Raw genomic sequence first — 24,846 nt, forward strand, 5'->3', positions numbered from 1 at the left:
CACCCCCCACCCCACCCCCCAGTGCACAAATTTTTGTGCACCGGGCCTCTAGTATAATACATAATTAACAAGGGGTAAGAACACTCATCTTAAAGAAAAAAACAAACTTTCTATGTGTTTAAATAGTTAATACAACAGATATGGCAAATAAGGGATAAAGTATGATAAACAATTATAGTTAATTCAGAAAGAAATAAACATTTATGAAATACTATGAGCCAGACACTATGCAAGGATATTGACATGCATTATTCCACTTGAGCCTTACAACAGGTTGGCAGTACTAGGTATTTTACCAAAGAAAAGAATTGACGGTCAGAGAGGGCTAGTTTCACTGAGGGCATATAGTAATTGCATGATGTGAGAGGGAAGCCCATGTGTGTGTAGCTCCAAAGCCCATTGTCTTGCCATCCAACCACCCTACCTCAAGTTACTCAGGATGAATATTGCCTGCCATTTCTTCTTTTTCCTTTTAACTTTCATCATTCCTTTGATTGGAGGTGATCACATTCTCCATAGCTCCTGTCATCATTATCACCATTATGGTGATTCATAGACCCCACTTCATACATCTTACTTTTAGATTTCTCCTCTTACCTCTTCTATACCATATGCTCCTTGAAAGGAGGTTTCGAGTCTTACTCGTTTTTATATCGTAAGCAACATCTTACATACTGTACTGTATCTAATATCTGCTCAATAAAACTTTTGAATGAAACTATGTGATGCAAAATGTTTATAATCCAGGGAATCTATTAACTAGAGAATTTGGGTGGGGGAGTTCTAGCTAAAGGATGGCGGTGTAAAGTCATGTATGCCTAGCTGGTTTGGCTCAGTGGATAGAGCATCAGCCTGTGGACTGAAGGGTCCCGGGTTCAATTCCAGTCAAGGGTATATGCCTGGGTTGCTGGCTCAATCCCCAGTGGGGGGTCGTTCAGGAGGCAGCCAATGAATGATTCTCTCTCATCATTGATGTTTCTATCTCTTTCCCTCTGAAATAAATTAAAAAATAATAAAGTCATATTTTCTTTACCCTCTTTCATAAAACCTACGAAATGGATAAAATTTAAAAGAATGGAAAAAAATTTAAAAAGGATGAAATTTTGATAGGAAAAGCCCATCTGCAATGACACTAGGACAGTGATGGCGAACCTTTTGAGCTCGGCGTGTCAGCATTCTGAAAAACCCTAACTTAACTCTGGTGCCGTGTCACATATAGAAATTTTTTGATATTTGCAACCATAGTAAAACAAAGATGTATATTTTTGATATTTATTTTATATATTTAAATGCCATTTAACAAAGAAAAATCAACCAAAAAAATGAGTTCGCGTGTCACCTCTGACACGCATGTTATAGGTTCACCATCACTGCACTAGGAAATAGCTAAAATCTCAAATTACATTATCTGCCAAATATGGCGAATCTGGACTGACTCAAGGAAGGCTACAGAGAGCTGAAACACACTTGCTGGGTTCCAGCTACAACTCTGATTTCTCTAAAAATAGTTGCTCTCAGGGGCCTAAGTTATGGTCTTTTCCTTGGAGCAAGGACTAAAGGTGTGGATGGGACACGAGAAGTCCAAACCTCCCTCTGGAGGGTTGTCTACATTGCGTAGAAGAGAGGATAGTCAGATAGATGGAAGGAAGTTTTGCGCAAAATATACTTATTTTCCCTCAAAATAGAATTCCTATTTATGAGGCGAGGCAGGGAGGATGAATAAGTAGCAGTGGCAACCAGCTTTACAGTGGTTGATCAGATTCAAACAAGCAGCTGCAAATAAGCACAAATAACAAACAAAAGATTTGAGAGTGGGCCTCACCACCATGATCCTTACTGACATCTTGCTTGGGTGATCCACTCTCTCAAAAGGTCAGAGACTGTAGCAAATGTGGCTGAAGCTATTGAAGCTACTGTGAGCAATCAGATCCAATCTGAAGGAGTACCCCTTGACTCCTCTCCCTAATTCTTCTCTCCACGCCAGGAGAGAACCACTTTCTCTTCAGAACAGAGTACATTTTCATGAACATTTAGGCATATCAATAACCCTAAAAGCAAGTAAAACCGAAGACAAAAACAAAGGAGGAAAGAAATCCAACAATCAGAAGGCAAATGAAGAATAATATTCTTGAAAATAATTCCTGCAAATCAAAGAAACATCTGAAGATGCAAATTTAGCTCCACTCCCAAAGAAATTTTAAAAATACATGTCTTTGTGGAATAATTTATAAATGAAATACAAGAGATCAAACCAGAATAGGCCAAAGAAGATAAAGTAAGCTAAGAGTGATAAAAAAATTGAAGATAAAACTATCATAGAAATGAAAATCACATTAGGACAGATATTGTTGAAAACATTGTCATGATGCAGAAGTCAGACTAAAGAGAACAAAATAGCATTTACAGGGGAAAAACCCAAATAAATAAAAATTAAGTAGGGAGAATATGTCAGTTATTACAAACAGCCAACAATCAGCCGGTGTATGGAATAATTATATCCTCGAAGTAGAGAACAGAACAAATAGGGCAGGAAATAAAAATGTCAAAAATAAAATTAAACTTCACTAAAATAAAATAGATCTGAAGATTGAAAGAGATTCCAGAGGAAAGAAACCTGATAACAGAAGAATCAACACGAAGACACATAGTAAGTCAAGTAACTTGAAGGCCAATAGAAGAATCCCATGGGCATGTAGGTAGAAAAAGCATATGTCCTGAGAGGGAAAAGAGCAGGCTAACCTCAGATTTCTCAACAAAGAAATTCAATTAGAGAAAAAGGTAGACAACTACTTAACTATGAGATGAATCACAATAAAGTCTGAAGAAAGGGGAAAGGCTTAGTGTCACAGGACTGAGTTGGAGCCTTGAATCCATTTAGTTATAGACATAAACCAAATTGCATGAAAAGTTAAAAAATAGAGTGCAACTATTATAAATCCTAAACATAAAAAGTAACATAAACATATAATAATCCAAAATCATCAGTGAGGAAATTAGCTTTTTTTCTTCTCTCCTCATTCATAGCATGGAGCCATAGCTACGATCAAAGTTTTCTGAATTCAAGATACAAAATGTACTTGGTAACTTAAAGAAATTGATGTATAGTATTTAAAAGTTTTGGATTTGTAAATGATTTTTGAACATCCTCTAAATAGTCTATATTTTAATGGTTTTCTCGTACATTAGGAGGACTTGGAAAGGTAGGGATTGTCAGTAGGGACAGTGGTGAAAATGTTAAACCACTTGGTTAAGGGAATGTGTCTGGCCATGTTGGTGATGATTTCAGTTTTTCAGTATTAGGAATACTCTGAATCTCAATCAGAGTGATTAAAGTAGGAAATTATGTTATAAACAATGAAATACCATGCAGCTGGTGAGAGGAATGAACTAAGTCAATAGGGACTAAGATGGGATGATGGTCAAGTAGTGTTGTTAAATAAAAATTTAAGCTGCAGATCTGTACTTTGATATCTTTTTGAACAAAAGAGAAAACTGTAGCCTGGCTGGCATGGCTCAGTGGTTGAGCATTGACCTAAGACCCAGGAGGTCACAGTTCGATTCCCAGTCAGGTCACATGCCTAGGTTGTGGGCTCTAATCTCAGTGTAGGGTGTGCAGGAGGCAGCCAATCAATGATTCTCTCTCTTCATTGATGTTTCTATCTCTCTCCTTCTCCCTTCCTGTCTGAAATCAATAAAAACAAATGTATCTTTTTTAAAAGAGAAAACTGTACATGGATATGTACTCTCAGTGTGTACTTTTGGAGCCTGAGTTACGTGAATGAGAACAGGAGACTTCTGCTTTTTCTTTTATTTACTACTTGAATTTTTTTCTTAGAGTAGAAATGACTTTCTTTTTTTTACAATAGATTAAGAAAAGGATGAAGGACAAACTTTAATTTTTTATTAGATGGCCATAATAGTCATGGTTGGTGAGTCAGGAAGATCATCTGGTGAAACTGATTTGCTTGGCAGTGGCCTTTAACATTCTGTTCCCACTGCCAGGTGGAAACTCAACCTGGCTGTGACGGAGTACATTCCACCTTCGGGCAGAAGACAGCAGGAGGCGATGGTTACAATAGTGGATGGGAGCCTGGGAAGGCTGGCAGGCATTTTCATAGCCCACAGAGGTGTTTAGCTGGCTGCAGAGGCCAGGGCAATAGAGAATACCCGGCTTAGAGCATGGGAAAGGGAACGGAAATGTTACCTCCTATAAGTAGGAGTTTACTTTAATACTCTTAGAGGAAAACCAAGTTTCATGGAGGCACAGTGTGAGTGGGCTGTGAGGAGATCTTGCTGGGTTCCCTCAGTCACCAGGTAAATCTTGGGGATCAGCACCAAGTCCAAGATGATGAGTTCCGAGGCACAATGGCAAGAAGCAGGGTGCAGTAGCGTGACAAGATTTTTATTGGAAAGAGGACATACCATGTGACCCCCCAACCCCCGCCCTTGGGGCCTGTTTCTCCTTGGTAGGCTGTCCCACCTCATGCTGTAAAGCAGGGTTGGGGAATGTCTGGTCCGAGGGCTGTATAAAGGCTAAGAAATCATTTGGTCTGGCCCTGCTAAGGCATTAGGAGTGAGTTAATTAAATGTTTGACCAAATATAGTAGGCTAATTTATTTTTTAATTAATTTATTTTCTTTGTTGATTAAGGTATTACATATGTGTTCTTATCCCCCCAACCCTGCTCATGCCCTCACCCCCCTGGTGTCTGTGTCCATTGGTTAGGCTTATATGCATGCATACAAGTCCTTTGGTTGATCTCTCCCCCTTCCCCTCACCCTCTCCTACCTTTCCTCTGAGGTTTGACAGTCTGATCGATGCTTCTTTGTCTCTGGATCTGCTTTTGTTCATCAGTTTATGTTGTTCATTATATTCCACAAATGAGTGAGGTCATGTAATATTTAGCTTTCTCTGACTGGCTTATTTCATGAGCATAACACTTTCCCGTTCCATCTTTGCTGTTGCAAATGGTAAGAATTACTTTTTTTTACACCAGTGTAATATTCCATTGTACCGAAGTTTTTTAATCCACTCATCTGCTGATGGGCACTTAGGCTGTTTCCAAATCTTAGCTATTGTAAATTGTGTCGCTCTGAACATAGGGGTGCATATATCCTTTCTGATTGGTGTTTCAGTTTCTTGGGATATATTCCTAGAAGTGGATCACTGGGTCAAATTGGAGTTCCATTTTTCGTTTTTGAGGAAACTCCATACTGTTCTTCACAGTGGCTACACCAGTCTGCATTTCCACCAGCAGTGCACGAGGGTTCCTTTATCTCTGCATCCTCGCCAGCACTTGTCACTTGTTGATTTGTTGATGATAGCCATTCTGACAGGTGTGAGATGGTACCTCATTGTTGTTTTGATTTGCATCTCTCAGATGATTAGTGACTTTGAGCATGTTTTCATGTCTCTTGGCCTTCTGTATGTCCTCTTTCGAAAAGTATCTATTTAGGTCCATTGCCCATTTTTTGATTGGGTTGTTTATCTTCCTTTTAAGTTGTATGAGTTCCCTGTAAATGTTGAAGATAAAACCCTTATCGGAGATTTGCAATTAACATTGGCAAATACGTTCTCCCATGCAGTGGGGTTTCTTGTTATTTTGTTGATGGTTTCTTTTGCTGGGCAGAAGCTTTTTATTTTGATGTAGTCCCATTTGTTTATTTTCTCTTTAGTTTCCATTGCCCTAAGAGCCTTATAAGTGAAGAAATTGCTTCGGCATATGTCTGAGATTTTGCTGCCTGTGGATTCCTCTAAGATTTTTATGGTTTCCTGTCTTACATTTAAGTCCTTTATCCATTTTGAGTTTATTTTTGTGTATGGTGTAAGTTGGTGGTCTAGTTTCATTTTTGTGCATGTATCTATTCAATTTTCCCAACACCATTTATTGAAGAGTTTGTCTTGACTCCATTGTATGTTCTTGCCTCCTTTGTCAAATATTAATTGGGCATAGTGTTTGGGTTGATTTCTGGGTTCTCAATTCTATTCCATGAATCGATATGTCTGTTTTTGTGCCAGTACCAGGCAGTTTTGAGAACAGTGGCTTTGTAATACAGCTTGATATCTGGTATTGAGATTCCTCCTACTTTGTTCTTCTTTCTCAGGATCGCAGCAGCTATTCGGTGTCTTTTTTTTTTTATTCCAGATGAATTTTTGGAGACTTTGTTCTAGGTCTGTGAAATATGCATTGGTATTTTAATGTGGAGTGCATTGAATCTGTAGATTGCTTTGGGTAGTATGGACATTTTAATGATGTTGATTCTACCAATCCATGAACATGATATGTTCTTCCATCTGTTTATGTCTTCCTCTATCTCTTTTTTCAGTGTCCTGTAGTTTTCTGAGTACAGGTCTTTTACCTCCTTAGTTAAGTTTATTCCTAGGTATCTTAATTTTTTGGTGCAATGGTAAATGGGATTATTTTTTTAATCTCTCTTTCTGTAAGTTCACTATTGGTGTATACAAATGCCAAAAATTTCTGGGCGTTAATTTTGTATCCTGCTACATTTGCCGAATTTATTTATTAAGTCTAATAATTTTTTATGGAGTCTTTAGAGTTTTCTATGTACAGTATCATGTCATCTGCAAATAATGACAATTTTACATCTTCTTTTCCAATTTGGATATCTTTTATTTCTTCTTCCTGACTAATTGGTAAGGCTAGCACTTCCAGTACTATGTCAAACAGGAGTGGTGAAAGTGGGCATCCCTGTATTGTTCCTGTTCTTAGGGGAACTGGTTTTAGTTTCTGCCCATTGAGTATGATGTTGGCTCTGGTTTGTCATATAAGGCTTTTGTTATGTTGAGGTATGATCCCTCTATTCCCATTTTGCTGAGGGCTTATATCAAGAAAGGTGTTGGATTTTTGTCAAATGCTTTTTCTGCATCAATTGATATGACTATGGATTTTTATCTTTCAATTTATTTACGTGATATATCACATTTATTGATTTGTGGATATTGTACCATCCTTGCATCCCCACAATAAATCCTACTTGGTCATGGTGTATGATCTTTCTGATGTAATGCTGGATCCAATTTGCTAGAATTTTGTTGAGGATTTTGGCATCTATGTTCATGAGGGATATTGGCCTGTAATTCTCTTTCTTTGTGTTGTCTTTATCTAATTTTGGTATTAGAGTAATGCTGGCTTCATTGAATGAGCTTGGAAGTGTTCCTTCCTTCCTCTTGAATTTTTTGGAATAGTCTGAGGAAGATAGGTTTTAGTTCTTCTTTGAATGCTTGGTAAAATTCCCCTGTGAAGCCATCTGGCCTTGGGCTTTTGTTTGCTGGAAGTTTTTTGATGACCGCTTCAATTTCCTCCATAGTTATCGGCCTATTGAAATTTTTAGATTCTTCCTGATTAAGTTTTGGAAAGTTGTATTTTTCTAGGAATATGTTCATTTCCTCTAAGTTGTCTAGTTTGTTGGAATAGAGTTCGTAGTAATTTTTTACAATCCTTTGTATTTCGGTGGGGTCTGTTGTTATTTCGCCTCTTTCATTTCTGATTTTGTTTTTTTGGTTCCTCTCTCTTGGCTTCTTAGTGAGCCTGGCTAGAGGTTCATCAATCTTGTTTATCCTTTCAAAGAACCAGCTCTTGGTTTCATTGATCTTTCGTATTGTTTTTTTGTTTTGTTTTGTTTTGTTTTGTTTTGGTGTCTATGTCATTTATTTCTGCTTTGATCTTTGTTATCGCCTTCCTTCTGCTTACTCTGGGCTTTTCTTGTTGCTTTCTTTCTAATTCTTTAAGTTGTAGAGTTAGATAATTTATTATCATTTTTTCTTGTTTTTTGAGGTAGGCCTGTAGAGCTATAAACTTCCCTTCAGGACTAGCAGGCTAATTTTTAAGTTGATAATTTTGTAGGGCCTGCGAATGATTTTATAAATATCCAAATGGCTCTTGGCAGAAAAAAGGTTCCCCCCCAACCCCTGCCCCGCCCGTTGTAAAGGGATTAAAGGGAGGATCAATTGAGAACATCTGTGAAAATGCTTGGAAAAAGCACAAAACATTGTACATTGTAAAGTGGTATATAAGAAAGTATCCACCTCACTCTCCTACTTTGCTCATTTTTATTCCCAGAAGTGCTCTTTTTCAGCTTCTTGGACCGTCTGGCATCTTTCTCTCACCACTCTTGTCTTGGTTTGCTGCTTGCCCACCAATTACTTTGTTAGAGCCTCATCACACAGATTTGCCTGGCTGCTGAAGTCAGAGAGAACTGGTTGGTAATTTTAATAGTACAGATGTTTTTGTTTGATTGTTTTTCTCAGAGAAACTGTCTCTGGCTGATTGGACTCTATCAATGTAGCCAAGATTTCTTACTGTAGCCCTAGATACCACCTTCTCCCCCAATGGAGGGCGCCTGCCCATCTTGGCTCTCTGTGCTCATTCTGCACCAGCCTCCAACGGGGAGACGATGGGCTCACCAATTCCTGGGAAAGGCCGTCACTGTTTCTCCCCAGTTCTTCTCCATGTGAAAGTTCACGGATTGGTTTGAGATCAATACGTCACTAAATTGATATCCCTCTATTTTATAAACTTTCCTTGGAACTTATTCGCAACATCAGAAGGCCACCGGGTAAGAACCCTAAGTACCAAGATGTCTCTGATAAGCAATAACCCAAGTGCCCGGATCTCAAGAGGAAATCGTGTCTGGGCTTCATGCCTCCAGAAATACTAAGGGCAAAGCAGCAATGGAGGGAACAAGTTCAACACAAAAGCAAGACCTACAGGTTTTTGTAAATGAGAAGTGATTTGGATAAACATGTATTCAGTGAGTGCTAAAGGCCTTCTTCCCAAGGCCTTTCCAACACGTTCTCTCTTTCTGGTACACTCTCTCCTCAGCCACCTCCTATTCATCCCTCAAGTATTAGTTTCATGCCATTTCCCCAGGGAAGCCTTGCCCCATTCTCTCACTGTCCTGTGTCCTGTTACCACCCATTCTAATGGCTACCCTTTTATTTTGCAGCATTTACCACAATCATTCACATTCATCTTGATGTATTCCCACCAAGGAGCACAATGCTTAGGAACACATAAATATTTGTTGGATGAATGTACAAATGCTATAACTTAAAATTCACAATGCAAATAACAGGGTTTAACACAGGACTCTGACAGCCTTGGTTGAAGTCATAGACTACGAATGCCACCCCCACAATATAAAGCAAGGTGCAGGACCACACATGCAGGGCTTCCATAGGAGGTTGTGAAAAAAACCAGGTTTGCTCCCTTTAGCTTCTGGCTCCTCACTGGCATAGGGATTGAAGTTGAGAAGTCACTGATGTGGGAAATCAGAGGGTTTCTATAGAGCAGGGAGTGTGCTTGCCCTTACCACAGGCTAACGAGAGCAGCTTTATGAAGACCACTTAGATGTCAGTGAGGATGTGGAGAAAAGCAAGCCCTTGTGCACTGCTGATGGAAAACAGTATGGAAGTTACTTAAAAGATTAAAAATAGGACTACCATATGATCCAAAAATTCCACTTCTGAATATTTATCCAAAAGGAATTGAAATTAAGTCCTCAAAGAGATACCTGCACTCCCATGTTTATTGCAATATATTCACAATTGTCAAAATATGGAAGCAACCTAAATGTCCACTGATGGATGAATTGATAAAGAAAATGCCACACACACACACACACACACACACACACACACACACACACTGGACTAATATTCAGCCTTAAAAAAGAAATCCTACCATTTGCAACAATATAAATGAAACTGGAGTATGTTATGCTAAACAAAATAGACTAGACCAGGGAAAGACAAATACTGTTTTTTCTCACTTATGTGTGGAGTATAAAATAGTTAAACTCATAGAAGCAGAGTAGAAGGTGATCAGCAGGGGCTGGAGGACTGAGGGAGATGGGGAGGTGATGGTCAAAGGATCCAAGTGTCAGACAATGCCTAGAGGAAGCCAAGGCCAGTCTCCCCTGCCCTTTATCTCTTCGCCCTACCTTCTGCTCCTTCAACCTGGGGGCACTGCGTGGTTGGAGGAGGGCAAGAAGCACTTGTCTTCCCGCCTAAAGCAGGCCTAAGCTGAAAGAATGGAACATCTTTCATTTTAATTGCATTTCAGAGTTTTGGCTTCTATATAAGACTAGTCTTATTAATTACTGAAATGAGACCTATGCCGAAATTGACCACCGGACTTATCATATTAGAGTTGTCCTGGGGAAATTATAAGACCTGGCCTAGATTTTATTGCTGAGGGTAGAGAAACAGCCACCAATGTGGGTTTTTAGGGACACGTGTGAGAATAAACAGTGTTGCTTTGTGAGTGCCCTACCAAGTCCCTTTAGTTAAATGCAACAATCTAATCTTCACTTAGCTACAGTATGTAGGTATTATCCTAGTTTATAAGAGATGGTGGAAGGAAGACTTAGGGGTTTAGACAAATTGCCCTGGGTCATAGTTTGGTAAATCTCAGAACTAGGACTGAGACCCAGGTGTAGGACTGCATTCTTTCCCCTCTATCGCAAAGCATTTTCAACTTTACTTCCTTAACTTTTTGTGTCTTGCTTGTAGGTCCCTGGTTCTGAACTGGCCTTCTCACTATCTATAAGCCAACTCATCTGTAACCAAAGACAGAGGGAAAATGATAAGATGTGCACATTAACGGAAGGGAGGAGCCATTGTAGTTCATGCAGGTGAGAATAGTGAGCTGAGAAGGGAGGAGCAGGTGGGGTGGTAGTAATTGGCTACCACAGCAATAAAAACGTGTCAACTGGGGCAGAGAGAGAGGCAGGGAGGATGAGGGTAGATAGGAGGTGGCTTTGCCCGCAGTCCCCAGTGTCCTTTTATAGCTGTTCTCAGCTGCAGAGTTCTGTAGCTCAGGTGGCCCTGAGACCCCTGGAGACCCTCTTGGCTCTCCGTTGGCAAAGTTGAGTTAAATGAGCCCTATCCTTGAGGGAAGGAAAAGCTTACAGGTGTAGGACAGAGTCATGTTCATGGCAGACTTTTTCGCAGCTCACCTTACCTGAAATGAACCGTGTCAACCCTCTCAAGTAACAAGCGGGCAAGAAGCACTTAAACTTACAGAAAACACGGCTCATTACAAACTCTCCCCTATGAAGACAACTGGAAAAAAGAATTAATACAGAGTATGTTCAAGTTTGGAACAAATGCATCAGCACTATAACTAAGTGACTGGTATCCGTGCTGTTTAGGGCCACTAATGTGGCACTTGATAAGATTCACAAAGAAAACTTATTTCATAGAGTAATTGGGAGCAGTGACTCTTAAAACGTTCTGGGATGTGTTGATCTAACATACGGGCTCCATCACTGTTATGCAAAAATCTAAATTAGCCCAATAAGGTTTCCAGTTCTGGCTGGCTGCTTATTTATCAGGTATATTCCTAAAAACTGTCCAAATCAAAGTAAATCATTAGAAAATAAACCATGAAAGTACGTATAGGAAACTTATTAGGTGCCATGTACCATTCCACATATATGTTATCACAACAACCCTCTGAGGTGGGCACTGTCCCATTCATGGGTGGGAAACTGAGGCTAGAGAGCTGTATAAGCTTGCCCATGTGCGTAGTTTGACAGTGGCAGACCCTGGATTCCGAGTCAGGCTTTCTGAACTGCTTGAGTGGTACACCTTGTTTGGCATTTTGCCAGACCCTCTCTTTATTATGTTCAGCCTCCCTCTAGGAAGATGTAAGCTCCTGGGGTCCATCTGGCTCTGCGAGGGGCTGTCATTCAAACACCTCCATCTCATCATCTGTGAAGGGGAGGCAGTGGTGCCTAATACTGTTGATGGGCTCTGTTAGCTCTGTCATTACAGGAATCCCCAAACCCTTGGATAACCCTTTATATGCATACTGCCTAGGTGGTTCCAGAAGTGTTGGGCATAAAATAAGTTTCAATAAAAGCACATATTGACTTTAAAGAAACATCAGGCTGGGCATGCTTTCACGAAGATGGAAAAGTGAGATGCAACACTATCTTAAGATGGCTATCCTCTCCCACATCGTTGAGAAGTGAGAGAAAAACTATTGAAAAAATAATTAGGAAATGAGTCAGAATAATAAAAGTCAGTTATATATAATAATGAGTCAGTTATAATAAAAGTATCTTTTTAAACCATTTCATTTTACATTCCAAACCATGATAGACTAATGCAGATGCTCATAATCCAAAGGTGACTGGAGGGGTGAATCCAATGTTGGAAAGACATTGAAGGTGTCCAGTTAGTTAATCGTGGCAAAGGGATTCCCGAAGTCAGGTCGGTGAGCCTTTCCTCAGTCAGGACTTCGGGGCGAGAAGTGGCAGGGCACAGCGAATGACACAGCAGACTCTCGCAGTGGTCCAAGTCCTCTGCAACGTTAACTTTGTGTGACATATACAAATAGCCTGCTTCGGTCATTCTTTCAATCCATTATTACTGAGTACCTTCTGTATGCCAGGCACTAGGCCAGGAGCTGGGGATACCCTAGTGAGCAAGACAGTCTCTACTGCCATGACACTTATTTGATTAGTAATAATACAATTAGCATTTAGTTACAATTGTCATAAATGCCCTAAAGGAGAAGCATGAAATGAGAGCATATACCACGGCGACCTGAGTTTGTCTGAGGGGTCAGGGGAGGCTTCCTGGAAAGAAGTGATGTTTAAACAGAGATCTTCAGGGTAAGGAGGGATGAGCTAAGTGAGGAAGGGCTGGAAGGTAAGGCTGGTGGTGCAGAAGGGACAACAAGTGACAGTAAGGGCCTGGGATAGGAAAAACCTGTGGGCAGGCCTGTGCGACTGGTGGCAGAGAGTGAGTGTAGCAGGAGACGAGACTGGCAAATTGGCTCCCACTGCCTGTCTAGAATTCTGTAAGCCCACTGGGAACCTGTATAGAAAGGCAGCCAGCCATTCCCCTACAAGCCCCAGCTTTAGAACTCAGGCTTGGTGGCTAATTCTGGGAGCTCACCTTTAGGAGGCATTCTCCTACATTTCACAGACCCAGATATAGGATTTTTATCGTCCATCTACAAATGCCCACATTGTACCAAGTATCTAATTACAGTCAGACAAACCAGCCTGGCTGGCCAGTTGAATTAAGCAGGCAGGAGTTGTGAATGACGCATCTCCAGTCACACACAGCAGAATCATCTGACCCCAACATGACAATTAAGCAATCATAAAATATCAGAGCCATCTCTTGCCACTGCTAGCCTCCTGTCCGTGTCAGAAAGGTAAAACCAGTGGAGCAGGTACCTGAGAGCCTGGCATTCAATAAAACAAACCCCAGGCACTCACCTAGAACCCTCCGCCTCTCTCTTCTCTCTGCCTTTGTCCCCTTTGCCATCAGTCAAAATAGACCCATTGTCACCTGGAAAATAATGCTCCCAAGTCTCCCAATGCGTTCAGCAGACAATATGTAATTTAGATAGCTGTTTTTCATGGAACACCCAAGTGCTTTATAAACAGTAATTAAGCTTCTTTCATACCCAGTAAGAAGGCGTATTTCCACTTTACAGCTGAGGAAAGGAATTAAAAGACAAGCACATGTTAAATGTCTGGTGGGGGAGGGCCGCTGCCACAATTACATTAGGAATCTCATTAATCTGTGAGGCTCCTTGTAAACCTAACCAGAATCACTGCTGGCACTAAACATTCTAGGTTTTTAACATCAATGCTTAATTGAGACTTTCTTCCTTTCATCTTCCATTGTTCCTGCAGAAATCTTATAGAAACAGGAGGATGTCCTTATGACTAATTCAGACAGGGATCCTAGAGCTAGTCTGTTGTTAGGGAGACAGCCTTTTAATATGAAAAGAAAATGGTGTGATTCCAAGGCCATACCCCTGCCTCCTGTCTCTGCCTTCACTGCCTCAGTCTCCTTCAAATACTAGTAGCCTTGTTAAGACTATACACAGTCATGAAGAAAATGAACATATCTTTTCGTAAAAAGTATTTTGGCCTTCCTTCAAATTTATCAATTCTGATAAAATCAACCTGCTGAGAATAATCCAGTAGACATCATACTCACATTCTAGTCTCCTTTGAATCAAAACATTTTTCTAGCCCTTCCGATGTTATTAGAATGATCACTTTGTGAAGATTACTCTAACCCTAAACTGGTACGAACATATGAGGGATATCGTGGAGAAGTGGTTAAGAACACAGACATGGAAATCAGGTTTCTTAGGCTCCACTGCTTACTAGCTGGGTGATGGGCAAATTTCTTAACTTCTCTCAACCTTAGTTTACTCACCAACAAAATGGGTATAACAGGGCTGTGGTGAGGAGAAATGGGACCATGGATGCAGAAGGGTATGTATCCCACAGGAAAACCCTCAACAAATGCTAACTATGATTACTGTTCCCCTAGATGTTGCCTGTGGAGGGTATGTCCTAAAATTATAAACAGGCAGCGTTCCGGAGCAGACAGACACCCTGCTCCGACTTTTAGAGTCACCAATAAATATCTGTCCTAGGAAGATCATTTACATTAGGACATCAGAGAGCACTTTGGTGTGGGGCATTTTTTGTTGTTGTTTTTTAAGACAAAGTTAAGGATTAAGGGCTTGAAATGAGACAAAGGCAAAACAGATACCAGCAGTGCAATGTTTACATTTTTATTGAACTGAAATTGGTGTAGAATAACAGGGGCCACTACAGCTGCTGAGCTCAGTAACAACTGAAAAGTCCCTGTGACATTTTACCTTTGAGAGTCCTAACATGGTTTGGATGTAACTGAGAAACAGTGTGTGTGTGTGTGTGTGTGTGTGTGTGTGTGTGTATATAAATTTTTAACACTTCAAAATGTTTTGAAACGAGCCTCACAGCCTTGTTCAGGTTTTTAGGTTACAAAGAAAATGGATAATATCTCCTGTTGCCTCCATTTAACAGTGTCCATTAAATATCCTTTCCCAACATGTTCCTCTCAAAGTGCTGGTTATAAATTTTCCCCAATCTGGTACATGTAATAAAAGGATTTAGTAACACTTGGGGAAGTAATAAACTGTAAGCACTTCAGAAGTAGTAAAGGCATATACCAAGCACACATGATAACACTCACCCTGCCAGAAAGACAATGAACTGGCTAAAACGTTTCAGACAAGTTCCAGGAGCAAAGAACAAAGTAATGCAAGAGGTACGGCAACCAAGCAGTGTTGGAATTAATGGACCATTTGTGGCTAAACCTCATTTCAACATCTTGCTTCCAACATGCAAGTATGCATTTATTTTCATAATAAAGTGAAATACTTTAAGGGAAAAGAAAACTCCTCTAACAGTTAAAAGATCCATCAGAGATGAATGAAAATACTGAATTTTTGGAATCAATGAATGGAGCAACGATAGAAACTGACCACACCAATTACTTTTGAGAGAGCCAGTCCTAACATCTACCACTAGAGGTGAAAGTTTAACTCTTTAAGTTACTCCTTGAGAAATAAAACCCAAGAAGATAGGAAATTAAATCCCCACATAAAAAAACAAAACCACACCTAATTAATGTTCTTTTTGGTTTATATTAAATTAGCTGCTCATTCAATTTAGAGTCAATTTATGAGTGTTGGTAAAAATCTTCAAGAATGCTTCAAATTATTTTACATGAAATGTGATGAAAACATAACTCCCTCTCTCATCTTGACAATGCTCTTTTACACTGTGTCTTTCAAAAAAACTGAATAGATTCTTTGACCAAAGTAACTAAGTGATCACACACTCCTGCAGCAATGACTTGAAAGTATCTAAAAATCTAACAGTAGGATATGAAAAATGATATATTTTAATAGGCTTATGCCTGTCTTCAAAAGAGATGCAGCCTCAGGTAGCAGCAGAGTCAGAGATTTATAACTGATACACATTTTATAAGGATCTGCCCATGGTACACAATAAACGTCTAAATTAAGGCTTTTATAGGTTTGTGGTCAAGTCTATGGGTATGCAGTGCTGGATTTTTGTAAAGCATCTCCAGCTTCTATTACCCAATTTGTAAACCAGAAGATGTGCAGATGTGGGTGGGTAGGAACTCTAAGGGCTAACAATTACCTAACTAGAAGACTTGTCTGTAAACAAGTTCTGAAATAAGAGTTGGCAGTGAAACAATTGAGAAGGTGCCTCTCATCTTGAGGAAAAAGTGATGTGTACCTGCTGATAGAGGTGGTTTAAAAAAAAAAAAAGCCAACAGTTGAACTTCAAGACTTTGAGATTTAGAGACCTAAGGTTTAGCACTACATCCAAGCCAATGGTTCTCATACTTTAGCTTGCAGGTCACCTGGAGGATACCAGGTAGTGGATGACTACCTGGGCCCTATACCCAGAGATTCTAATTTGGGTGATGTAAGTGGTCCAAGCACCTTGCTTTTGAGAAACACCACTCATAGCAAATAGCAGCACACAATCTTTGATTAAACACCAATGAGGTCATTATCTACAGACAAATCCCTCAGCAGACTCCACCATAATAATATGAGGACCAAATTTACCCCCAATTAAGTTTCCTATCTTTTTTGCAATTGAAAGTTTGAAATCAATTAACATTTACTAATGATTGTACCAATTCTGAGGAAAAAAGAAGAGCACTAGGGATCTCAATGCTAAAAGAAATCGAATTCCCAAGAGGTTCATGCTACATAGAAATTAAGTTTCTGCAATAATGTTATAGAGTTGTAGTGTAGAGGGTCTTGTTTTAGTCTTGGTAAAGTTTGTGTACTTCTACATTATCTAAGAACTCCAAAGAGAAAGTTCATCTACATGCTCTCTCAGGTTTTCTAGATAATAACATTTTCCTGGTTTACAGTGATACACAACAGAGTTATTTATTTTTGGATGCTGGAGACAAACATCTTTATTAAAGATACTACCAAAATTTGGCAAACATTTCAAAACAGATTTGTAAACATAATGCTTCCCTTTTTAACTGGCAGCACTTTGAAAAGACAATACGGTAAGACAACACAACTTGAATCAACATTAGTTCAAAATCCTTACATTTTGACATAACTTATGTTCCCACATGATAAAACAAGTGATAGTTTAAATCAACGTCAACAGATAAACTCCATGAACTGAAAGTTTGTGCTGTTTGATGAATCACAGTATGCTATTGTTAAATATATCCACTCTTTTTTATATTCCTGGCACCCAGGATGAAGAAAAAAATCTTTAAATATACATTTCATGTAGGTAATAACTTCTTTGCACATCTCTCCTCAAAAAATACTTTATAGCAGTATATAAATAGTTTACCTACATATTTAATTTTATAATTTTGCCCCAAAACTATAGATTTGTTTCATTTTCATAACATACCAATTTTGCCCAACGACAAAGCTGACAAACAGTTGAAATGGAAATGCTTTTGTCTTTCACAATAGAAGTAGCAATTGGACAAAAAAAAAACAAAACAAAAAACAAGAACAAAAACAAAAACCTACAGTAACACTCGTCAGTTGTTTAACCTGAGCGTTTGGCCTACTAAGAGTAGCAGCTTTTTTTCCTTCATGCACGCTCACATCCACACCACCTCTGCACACACACAGGTCGCGCACACGCGTTCAGACGCTGGTAGGCCACAGTGTGCTTCCCGTTGCTCCAATCAGGTGGGAAGCAGTGTAGCTAATGATTAACCACACTATGTACATAACTAGCAAACACCTTAAGGCAACCATTGCAATGGGGGGTTAACTTGCAGGGCACTTTACTGTTCTAGATTAAGTCAGCCTGTATATATATGTGTGTATGTGTAGCTACACACATATACATACTCGTAGACCTTTTTATTTCTTAACCCTCCAATACAATGTTTTAATTTTTTTTGTATTTTGTGCAAATTTCTAAATATTCTACCATTTAAGGCAAAGAGTTTGCATTAAGAAAGGTCAGAAAATAGGCTTATGTTTATCCAAACGCATTTCACCTTGCACATTACTGGTTTGTTTTTTAACACACATAACTTTGAAGTATAGACACTGGATCCCCAATATCTAAAAAAATCATTGCTAATTACAAACAAGTTTATAAGAAAAAATAACTGATTTAAAGTATAGATACTGGATCCCCAATATCTAAAAAAATTTACTTCTATTGACAAACACAAGTCTTGACGGGGGGCGGGGGGGGGGGGGGGTGGGAGGGGGTGGGGAAGGACCAGAAAAAGCAGCTTCAAAATTGCAGGGAGGCAAAGAAATTAGGGGTTGTGGGAGGGGGACAGAAAGAAAAAAAATAGTTAACTCAAGTTTACAAATACTGAAACTTTCAACAGGCAAAGTTTCCTTTTTTAGAATCTTAGAGCAACTCATTTGGAATTTTAAATAAATAAGCTTAAGTTTATTCACATCTTCTGGTCCAAGCAGAGCTCTAGTGCCATGCCTCTGCTTGCTGTTGGTCAAATTCACCTATCAGTCTTTTGATATGAGCCAGCTTGTTATGAAGATACTCGCATCTGTATTTTTCTTCATGGTAATTGGGACTAGACTGTAGATGGAAAAGAACAGGAGGAATCAGGTTACATAGTTTGTAATTACTTCCCAACTCCATGTCAGAAAACCAACAGTAATGATACGCACCTGCTTGATCTTCTGATATTCTTGTAAGACTTCTTCATGAACATTCTACAAAATTAAAAATTAGAAATCAGAAGAGAACATTTTTTGTTTTCAATATATATAGTTAACACACATTTGAAAGGGTGTGGGGAAATATTGATGATGGGAATGTAAATCAGTACAATTACTAAGGAAGGTAATTTGGCAACTGTTATCAGTATAGCAAATGCAAAACTGGCTTGGCACTTAGACTTTCTTTCTGATTTACTGGTGTCTGAGTGAAGTGATGTGTGTGGAAGGTCACTTGCTGAAGCACTGCTTGTAAAGCAAAAGATAGTAAACCACATCGAAGTGTCCATTAATCCATGCAAAGGAATACTAAGGAGAGCATTAAACAAGGGAGGAGTGTTTATGTACTTATATTTAAAAATTCTCTAAGATGCATTTGTATTGTTCAGTTAAAAAAGCAAAGTGCAGAACTATTTATACAATGACATCATTTGTTTAAAAGAAGGAAACAGAATATATATTCTAAGAATTTCATTAATTCTAAGATGCATATTTCTTCTCAATGAAATCAGGTGAAGATGTATCATAGTTTAACTTACTTGAACATAACACAATAGTGTATCTTGTCATTATACCTCTTAGATTTAATTATGTATGGTATATATGTGAATTTGCTTGTGTATATACCTCTTACACACATGCATGCACACGCGCGACTCTTAAAGAATACACTGGAAACCAGCACTACTGGTTATCTCTAGGGAGGAAAACTGGGTGGCTGGGGAAAATGGCTAACCCTTAAGTATCATATAACCTGATGTACGATGGATCTAAGCAGGTTCCAAATGCTTACATTTATTCTGCACAAATCTATGGTCACCTCATTCTATGGATGGGGATTTTGAGGCAAGTTAAGTAACTTGCCCAAGGTCACACAAGTATTAAATGGTAGGACCTTGGAACCAAACCCAGCATTCTGGTTCTGGAGCTACTTCTAACCACCAAACAATCCTTGGAATACAATCATGTTACACTGGTCAATAACTACATAGAAAACTACAAACCCGAAACCACCATATCACCGTCTTCTCGCATCCTCAAACACCAACTCCTCTGGAAAAATATATAATTCTAGGCGGCTTGTTTAAGAGACTAAGGCCTCCTAATAGAAGTCATAATGGATATCTAGGGCACAGGCCCTCCCCTGTAGGAAAACTCATCCATTCTCTTGCTGGGATCCTATCAGAACAATGGCAGTGGGCCGGGATGGCGGCACCATCTATGCCTGTGAAGTGCGACCAAATTATCTGGTCTATGCAAGCAAGGAAACACTTGTTTATATTAACCCTTTTGCTAAGAACCATGAGAATAATCAGGTCAGGCTTCTGTTGCTCTTTGAGCTGTAGTAATATTATTACCACTTAAAGTAGGAAAGTGAAACTGATCACTACCTGCTAACAAATGTCTGTCTCTGGAACAGCTGTAAGCACCATGTTTTTCTTCACTTAAACCCCAAACTTCTGTGGTATTAAGCCCCTTGTTATATTTCATGTCTACATCTTCCATTTTCTATTCCAGACTGAGGTTATTTAAAAATTACTTAAAGTATTGACTTGGAATTGGAGTTTTGGGGAACAGTACCAGATCTGGAGCTGTAGCCTGAGTTGAGTTGACAATGCAATAAAATGTTTTGATGAATCCAAAATCCAACTTGTTTTCCTGTTTATTTGTGTTTGGTATTCTTCCCAATACACTACACATAGTATAGTAAATGTATTAAGCATATATTACATATTTTACACATATTACATTAAATAGAAGGTTATTTTTTCCACGGACAGAAATACAGGTTGAAGCACTACTTCAAATATTTAGATACCAGCTAATTTTAAATAGAGGCTAAAAGCTGCAGAGAAGTTGGTCAGCAAGAAGACCTACTCTGAAGGCTAACAGGATGCTTGGGGGCCTGGGGGTTGGGCCAGGCAGAGAAATTAGTAAAACATGAAAGTCAGTCTTCTATGAACAAATGCATTTACCTGATACTCTTTTGAGCCTGGAGAAAGGCGCTTTCGTTGTGCATCCAGTTTGATAAATCTTCTAGCTACAGTCTCCATTCTGGCATGCAAGGCCCTGTATTCATCATACTCTGCATTGAAGTCAGCCTTGTAATTCTGGCGTTGTTCATAGGAGACGATAGCAATATATTTTCTAATAAGGAAAACAGGATAAAAGATAGCCATGTCACTCCTTCCAAGACCTTCCAGGTGAAAGTCTCCCATAGAAGAGCTCCAGTGAAGGAAAATTAGTATAAAAAGACGAGGGAATTATGAGGGGATCTGTCTTTAGGCCTTTCACACCTGCTGCCACCAAGGTGCCTCAGGCTTCCTCCCCTTTCTCCCTTTCTGATTAGGCAAATATTTAAAATACAAAAGGGAAATTGTCATTTAAAAAAATGACACAGTATAACCTGTGTAACAGAAAGGCCGTGTTGTGCTATTAGTCTAATTTACTTTCTTAATAAAAATGCCATAAAGCTGTTTTACTTTGGGGTATGAACACTTCTAGGGACCTGGTTAATGAAGGCTATTTTCACAGAGTGTCAGTTTACTCAGTGGTAAGTAAATTAAACCAGCATTTTAATATTCATATTATTTGTGGATCCAGAGATTGGGATCACATCAGGGTCTTTGCACTCTGTGCTTCTGTCATGAAATGCAAAAATCCCTTGACTTTATTGAGATAAAAATTGAGATTTCAAAGCAATTTCAAGCAGGTAGCTCCAGGGGGTACATAATATTCTTCACTGTGGGAAAACCTTGGAGTTCAACCCTCTCCAAAATGGTTTCAGATAACTTTCCAGTTATATTTAAAATGTAATAGCACAGATACCTAGTTGGAAATGTGAGAAAAGTAATGCAGTGAGCAACCTTAATGTCCTCATTAATATTTTTATTCATGCTGAGTTAGGGTGGAGGTTTAATTTCTAAGTGTAATGGAGACTACGGTAGTATGCTGTTTTAAAGCTGCCCCGCTGGTGTCTGTGCTGTAAAAGGAACACCGCCAGCCCAGCAAGGAAGCAATCCTTTCCAGACGGGGATGTCCTCACCGCACTGCAGAGTGAGCCCACTAGGGAGACAGTTCCCGGGACAGCATATGTGAGGAGATGGCTAAACAGATTGTGAAATTCAGGTTCAATCTGTTAGCAAAATACTCATCCTTCTTTCTCAAAACTCTCAATATTTCATTTAATAAATTCCTTAGGAAAATTACAAACTGACCAACAGTTGTGTTGCTATTATAGAAGATTATTTGATTATACTGGCATTTTAACAAAAAGCATTTTACTATTTTTATCAAAAAGTATGAGTTCTACTGTTGGTTCTTAATGCAAGAATGGAATAAAATTTTAAACACTTTGGACAATTTACAACCAGAAGTAGCAGAAGTATTCTTATTATATAAAAATCAGGAATATTGTAATTAAGTTGACCATTAAGGTTTTATAGTATGATCTTTCGATTTCTTATGAAAGCAAGTTAAGTTTATTTTTGGTAATTTTTCTGAAAATTCATGCTTTCTCACCATTTTTAGAATATTTTTTATATATATACACAAGACTTATTTTTTTTAAATTAAATTGCTTTTACTTAAATAAAGCAAGCAATCACATAGGTTATATATTTTTGTAATTTTTAAAGAGCTAAAAACATGACAAGTGTACAGAAATGCACTGATGAGGCAGATACATCAGTAAGTTAAATTTTTTTTTAAATATAGAATTAACTGATTAGGTTGAAAAAAACACAGCCTTACTCCATGGGGAGAAGGTCAGAATTATTTTTCAGTTTCCCTACATGATCTGTCATATATAACAAGTATACATCACTAGGGCAAAAAAGAGGAGTTCAAAATCCATCATGAGAGAATGAGAGCACAGTAATGCAGTTATTATTTGAGGGGGGTGTCAACTTTCATAGCACTGTTAAGGAGAAATGGGTTTGAGCTGGAGAAATGAACCCCGCATCATCGGTGCAGATAGGTGCTGTCCCCTAACCAACCCTTCCTGGGCCAACTCAGTGGTGCCTGCTTTTCAAAGCTCCTGCACAGAATCCAAAACCATACACTGCTTCAGATGAGAGAGTACTAAATATGGCTTCTTTTTACATAAGAAGAGATGATAACCAGTCTTATGGTTTCCTGCTGTATCATTCGCCAATAACAATAGCTTTCACACTACTGTTAAGCAAAAGTATCACATTTTAAGTATAAAATGTTCTCTACTCTGAAAATGAACATTTCATTGGACATTGAGGGCTAACTGGCATAATTCAACTTTGTCCATCATGAGATGGTACTAAATTGAGAGAAACTGTTCATACAGCCCAAATTCCTGTTTCTATTCTAGATTAAAGCTATTTTGCACATTTGTTCATTTTTTAAGCTATCGACAGCTAGACCTGTTTGCCCTTTCACTCTCCATTTTTCCAGGCTCTTGCAACTTAATTATTTTCTTCTTATGAAGCCTTTGAGTCTGTAAAAAAGCTAGAATTATGTGTCCAAGTTATAATTTCTGTGATAGCCAGTTACAAAAATGTCCCCAGCTCAGCGTTTAGCAACTTGTTGCCACAAGAAAGACATTATAACCTGTAGTAAAGTGAGATGATCAAATTTTACTATTCTCTCCTCTTAAAGTTAATTTGATGGCATAGCTTTGTTTAAACAAAATCAATCTATCTCTACTTTGTATTAACTGCAGAGGTTTAAGCACTTTACCAGTAACATATGCAGAGAAGGTCTGTGCATTGATAGACTGTCAGCTTTGAAGAGTCCGATCCCTAAAATCTTCCATAATCAAAAGCTTGGCCTGGCCCCGGAACAAAGGACAGGCTTCTCTATACTTAAGGCCCCCGAGCAGAGCTCTGAGCAGGGGGAGGCACAACCTGCTGAAACCGACTGGGTGGATTTGGGACAGGCAGGCTTAATGGCAGCCTTTCAATTGCAGGGGTGGCTCCAGGACACTATTTCTGGAACTTGTTACTTTTCTGATTTGCAAATTATGGGAAAAGAATTTGCAAACTTTCTAAAATTAAACAGTTCTCTCCCAATGGCAAACATCTGAACTTACATCAAATAATCTGGGAGTTCAATTGTTGAAGAAGGCTCCATGGAGGCAGGGCAACCCTCTTTAACTCCTACAAAGAAAAAAATTCAAGTGTTCACCAACAATATGGTTAAAAAATGCCTATATTTCTAAAATAGATTAGAAACATCTGGAACACTTTCCCTCAAATCCTGTTCTTCCATCTCAATAAGCAACAGTGAGCAAGGAATACAATTGAACACGAACAATAGAGGCCTATGACCAGCGCCAGCAGAACCGACGCCAGGCATTGAAAGTACCCTGGCTACTGCAGTGTCTGCACAATAAAGGAATTCCATCTTAACCCAAGGTCAATCTTCTATTCTTTTAGCAACAGTTGTGGCATCTGCCCAGCAATTCAAAGACTGTGGTGGCAGATGCAGCCAGACAATGGGAGATAAAATTTTACAGCAACATCTACTTTTCCTAGGATTCAAACAAGGCAGACGAGACAGTGAAGGCAGGTAGCAGACTGCTTCCGTCACTGTATTTTTACTGCTACCCTTTCTGTATGCAGACAGTGGAATTGGGTAGGAAATTTTCCCATCGCTTTAAAGTAATTTAAAATAAGTTATTACTAAACACTGATTTGCACTCCTCTAATCACTAACCCTCATAATAAGAGATTTGTTTTTAAAAGGACAAGTAAACAGATAAAGTGCTAGTCACTCAGAACTATGCTATGAAGTGTATAAAATCCCTCAGTATTTCAATTGTTTGAATGCACCATTTCCAGAAGGTATGTTTACACTTTTTACTTGAGTAATTTTTTATCATTCAAAGTAGAATTAAAGTAATAACTCAAGCCGTAACCCTGCCTGCTGGCAAAACATACATGTTCAATATAAAACAAAAGTGAATATTTGATAATTTTTTGATTTAATATTTTAAAAAAGGACAAAGTATACTAAACAAATTATGCAAACTCTGTGGACTTATTGTTCATAGTAGTCTCCCATTAAACATAGGTGATATGTTCCAAGACCCCCAGTGGGTACCCAAAACCCCCGATCGTACCAAATCCCACATATACTGTTTTTCCTATACATGCACACACTTACAGCTTCACTTTGGCATATCTGAATTGCCAGCATCACTACTTCTGTGCTGTGGGGCCATTATTAAGTAAAATAAGGGTTACTTGAACACAAACCCTGTAATACAGAGACAGTCGATCTGATAACCCAGCCAACTCTAA

General features: G+C 38.8%; 1 protein-coding gene across 4 annotated transcripts in view; it reads right to left on the bottom strand.

Moving 5' to 3' along the window:
• Positions 1 to 14,567: 14,567 nt before the first annotated feature.
• The window catches only part of ELL2 (elongation factor for RNA polymerase II 2), an 86,752-nt gene continuing 76,473 nt past the window's right edge, over positions 14,568 to 24,846 (bottom strand). For 3 of the 4 annotated variants that reach the window (XM_036310395.1, XM_036310394.1, XM_036310393.1), the window contains 4 exons: positions 23,634 to 23,700; positions 20,545 to 20,716; positions 18,521 to 18,565; positions 14,568 to 18,428 (listed from right to left, as the gene is read on the bottom strand). In XM_036310395.1, coding sequence (XP_036166288.1) covers positions 18,312 to 18,428; positions 18,521 to 18,565; positions 20,545 to 20,716; positions 23,634 to 23,700 — 401 coding nt within the window. In that variant the 3' untranslated portion in view covers positions 14,568 to 18,311. The remainder of the gene's footprint in view (positions 18,429 to 18,520; positions 18,566 to 20,544; positions 20,717 to 23,633; positions 23,701 to 24,846) is intronic. The other variant, XR_004967686.1, reaches the window with a different exon arrangement.

The sequence above is a fragment of the Myotis myotis genome, unplaced genomic scaffold (assembly GCF_014108235.1).
Source record: "Myotis myotis isolate mMyoMyo1 unplaced genomic scaffold, mMyoMyo1.p scaffold_m19_p_5, whole genome shotgun sequence".
Lineage (NCBI taxonomy): Eukaryota > Metazoa > Chordata > Mammalia > Chiroptera > Vespertilionidae > Myotis > Myotis myotis.